Consider the following 3,617-nt stretch of genomic DNA (forward strand, 5'->3'; position numbering starts at 1 on the left):
GCTTTTTTTACTTAAAACCTAGGAAAGGTAATGTTTTTCAATATCTTTTATCAAATAACTCCAATATTTTAAATTTTTGTAGCTAATATTTGGCTGTCATTCATATGGGTGTTTACTCACCATTTTCTGACTTTAAATAGTCTTTTTACCACAAGCAACTCAATTTCTTCAGAAGTTTCTGTGTTGAAATTCTTTGAGGCCTGAGATGAATGTTTCTTCCTCAAGAAAGGACTTGGGTTTGTTTCTGTTATTTTCTGAAACCGCTACAATTCCAGGATAACTTCAAATTCCTTTCTGAGACAAACAGTTGGTGTGAACTCAGGCTGCAAAGTCACTTGAGGACCAGCCTGTTGTTCAGTATATATGGGGAAGATTTTTCCCATATAACAAGCTATGAGGTAGTCAGTTTTATAGGCAGTCCCAGGTGGGAGTAAGGGATAAAGATGAACAAATGGGTTTATTTCTAGTGCACACATTTTATTCGGAATGAAGTTTTGTAAATCCCTATCTAAATGGGAGATCCCCTACTACACTCTCCACCTGCTTGAGCCTAGATTTATCTTCTGTCCCTGCATTTTAGATTTTGAGCTCCCCTAGGTAATGGAGATGGGTGCTTAAGTTCATGGAGTGCTACAAGTGCCCTCAGGTTGACGGCCAACACCCATATTTGATTTTAATGTTTCGATTTCATTAAATCCTTAGCCTGAGAATTCTTTCTTTTTGACCTGCTCATGGGTGTCTTCAAGACATTTGAGTATAAATATAGGCATAGGAACAGGTTTAAGTTAGGTATGGATTTAGGTATGGATATGGAGCTAGATATTAATAAAGAGAGATTAGATATAGACATAATCATAGAAATGAATTCTATATATTTTCAATGGGAGATTTGCTCTGAGTACCCCAGTTCATCACGCCACAGGATACTATCATCATTTACTTCCTTAGAATCTTGATAATGGATCCCGTCTAGCTTTGGAATGCATTTCTGTACATTTTATTTTTTTTAAAAGATTTTATTTATTTATTTGACAGAGAGAGACAGCCAGAGAGAGAGGGAACACAAGCAGGGAGAGTGGGAGAGGAAAAAGCAGGAGTCTGATGTGGGGCTCGATCCCATAACGCCGCGATCATGCCCTGAGCTGAAGGCAGACGCTTAACCACTGTGCCACCCAGGCGCCCCTGGAATGCATTTCTGAACATTTTAAAATTTGAACTGAAATATTTTCTGAGCCTTTGATTTTATGTGTTTCATTTAAATAACAATGGATACTTAAATAATTTTTGATTCACTAAATATTAACCAAACTGAAAAGATACATTCATGCAAGAGAAAATGTAAGATGAAATACAGATGAAACAACAAAGATGAGGAAACATTATATTATATATTTAACAAATGTCTATTAGCCACCTCTTACGTGTCAAAACAACGTGCGAGGCACAAGGGTCCCGTGGTGGGGTAGATGTTACCCTCATGGATTTTACAATCTACGGACATAGTCATCAGAGTCCATGATAGATTAACTCCTTCTCTCTTCTTCAGCTACTCAAAGACATCTGCCTCACTAAAATCACAGCCAATGCTACCTTGTAACAGCAGCTCCCTCTCTACTGAAGTCTCAGACTTCATCCTGAATTGTTTTGTCAGGTCCCCCAGCTCGCAGCACTGGCTGTCCCTGCCCCTCAGCCTGCTCTTCATCCTGGCCATGGGGGCCAACGTCACCCTGCTGATCACCATCAGGCTGGAGGCCTCTCTCCATGAGCCCATGTACTACCTGCTCAGCCTCCTCTCCCTACTTGACATGGTGCTCTGCCTGACCGTCATCCCCAAGGTCCTGGCCATCTTCTGGTTTGACCTCAGGTCCATCAGCTTCTCAGCCCTGCTTCCTCCAGATGTTCATCATGAATAACTTCCTGCCCATGGAATCATGCACGTTCCTGGCCATGGCCTATGACCGCTATGTGGCCATCTNTCTGCCTGACCGTCATCCCCAAGGTCCTGGCCATCTTCTGGTTTGACCTCAGGTCCATCAGCTTCTCAGCCTACTTCCTCCAGATGTTCATCATGAATAACTTCCTGCCCATGGAATCATGCACCTTCCTGGCCATGGCCTATGACCGCTATGTGGCCATCGNTGACCGCTATGTGGCTATCTGCCACCCACTGAGGTACTCATCCATCATCACTGACCAATTTGTAGCCAAGGCCGCCATTTTTATTTTGGCCAGGAATGTACTTCTTACTATGTTCATTCCCATCCTCTCTGCCCGGCTCCGTTACTGTGGAAAAAATATAATTGAGAACTGTATCTGTGCCAACCTCTCTGTGTCCAAGCTCTCCTGTGATAACATTGCCCTTAACAGAATTTACCAGTTAATTGTGGCCTGGACTCTTCTGGGCTCTGACCTCATCCTCATCTTCCTCTCCTATACCTTCATCCTAAGAGCCGTTCTTAGACTCAAGGCAAAAGGGGCAGCTGCCAAAGCTCTGAGCACATGTGGCTCTCACTTCATTCTCATCCTCTTCTTCAGCACCATCCTTCTTGTTTTTGTTCTTACCCACATTGCCAAGAAGAAAGTTTCCCCTGATATACCCATCTTACTTAATGTCCTACACCATGTAATTCCTGCAGCTCTCAACCCCATTGTCTATGGGGTATGAACCCAGGAGATTAAAGTGGGGATTAGGAAATTACTGAGGAGGGTGGGAGAGAACAGCAACTAATCTAGCTTGACTTTTCTCAACCATGAACACCCAACACAGTCAAAAGGCAGGGACATGGGGATAAAATTACAGTCCTAATCCTCTCTGGACATGCCTGAAGATAAGAACTGCATGGTTTCCCTCTTACCCACAGTCATAACACACCTCTTACCTTCCATCGTTTTCAGGAAGTGACTAAGGATACAGACATAAAATTCTCGTCATGGTACCCGGACCAGGGGCTATGAAAGTTCATGAGCCGAGCATCACACTTCAGTGTCTGCCCCTTATTAAATCCCTTTTAGAGTCAGTGTGATGGAAAATCCATACTCACTTAAAGATGTGGCTGATGGGAAGTATCAGAACTTAAAGACAGTGCATGACTTTGGAGAAGTAAAACGAGATTAAAAAGCAACTGCTAAAAAATGTTGAAAATAACCGTTGTGCTTTAACCTTTCCCCCAGGCACTCAAACATATTTATTGAAAATTATTTTATGTCCGGCACAGAGCTAGAAAATGGGACTCTAACATACATAAATCTTGATCCCATTACTCTAAAGCCTGGGGGGAAAGCCAAAAACATGTAAAATCAATGTAAGAAGAGTTAGATTAAAACACACAAAGAAGCCCGGAAGAGAGAGGAATTTGTTTCTGTTGCTGGGACTCCTTAACATATCTGACCTCTTCCTTCAGTCCCTCAGTCAGAACTGTCTCTCTAACAGCTTCTCAAAAACACGAACCACATTCCTGTCTCTGGGAATTTTTGCTTGTTGTTCCTCTGGCTACATAGCCCCTTCCCTCAGGTCCATGGGGTCTCCCTGACCACAGTATTTAAAAATAGTACCCAACAATATTCCCCCAAAGCACAGATGATGTCCTAACACCTTGTCTGTTTCCTTGTTTTGCACA

At 42.6% G+C, this 3,617-nt stretch overlaps 1 protein-coding gene across 1 annotated transcript; it reads left to right on the top strand.

Moving 5' to 3' along the window:
* Window positions 1-1,583: 1,583 nt before the first annotated feature.
* Window positions 1,584-2,665, top strand: LOC100467388 (olfactory receptor 56A3). Its single transcript, XM_034666478.1, has 2 exons — window positions 1,584-1,835; window positions 2,000-2,665. The coding sequence occupies exons 1-2, from the start codon at window positions 1,584-1,586 to the stop codon at window positions 2,663-2,665; spliced, it is 918 nt and encodes a 305-aa protein (XP_034522369.1).
* The last annotated feature ends 952 nt before the right edge of the window (window positions 2,666-3,617 follow it).

The sequence above is a fragment of the Ailuropoda melanoleuca genome, chromosome 8 (assembly GCF_002007445.2).
Source record: "Ailuropoda melanoleuca isolate Jingjing chromosome 8, ASM200744v2, whole genome shotgun sequence".
Lineage (NCBI taxonomy): Eukaryota > Metazoa > Chordata > Mammalia > Carnivora > Ursidae > Ailuropoda > Ailuropoda melanoleuca.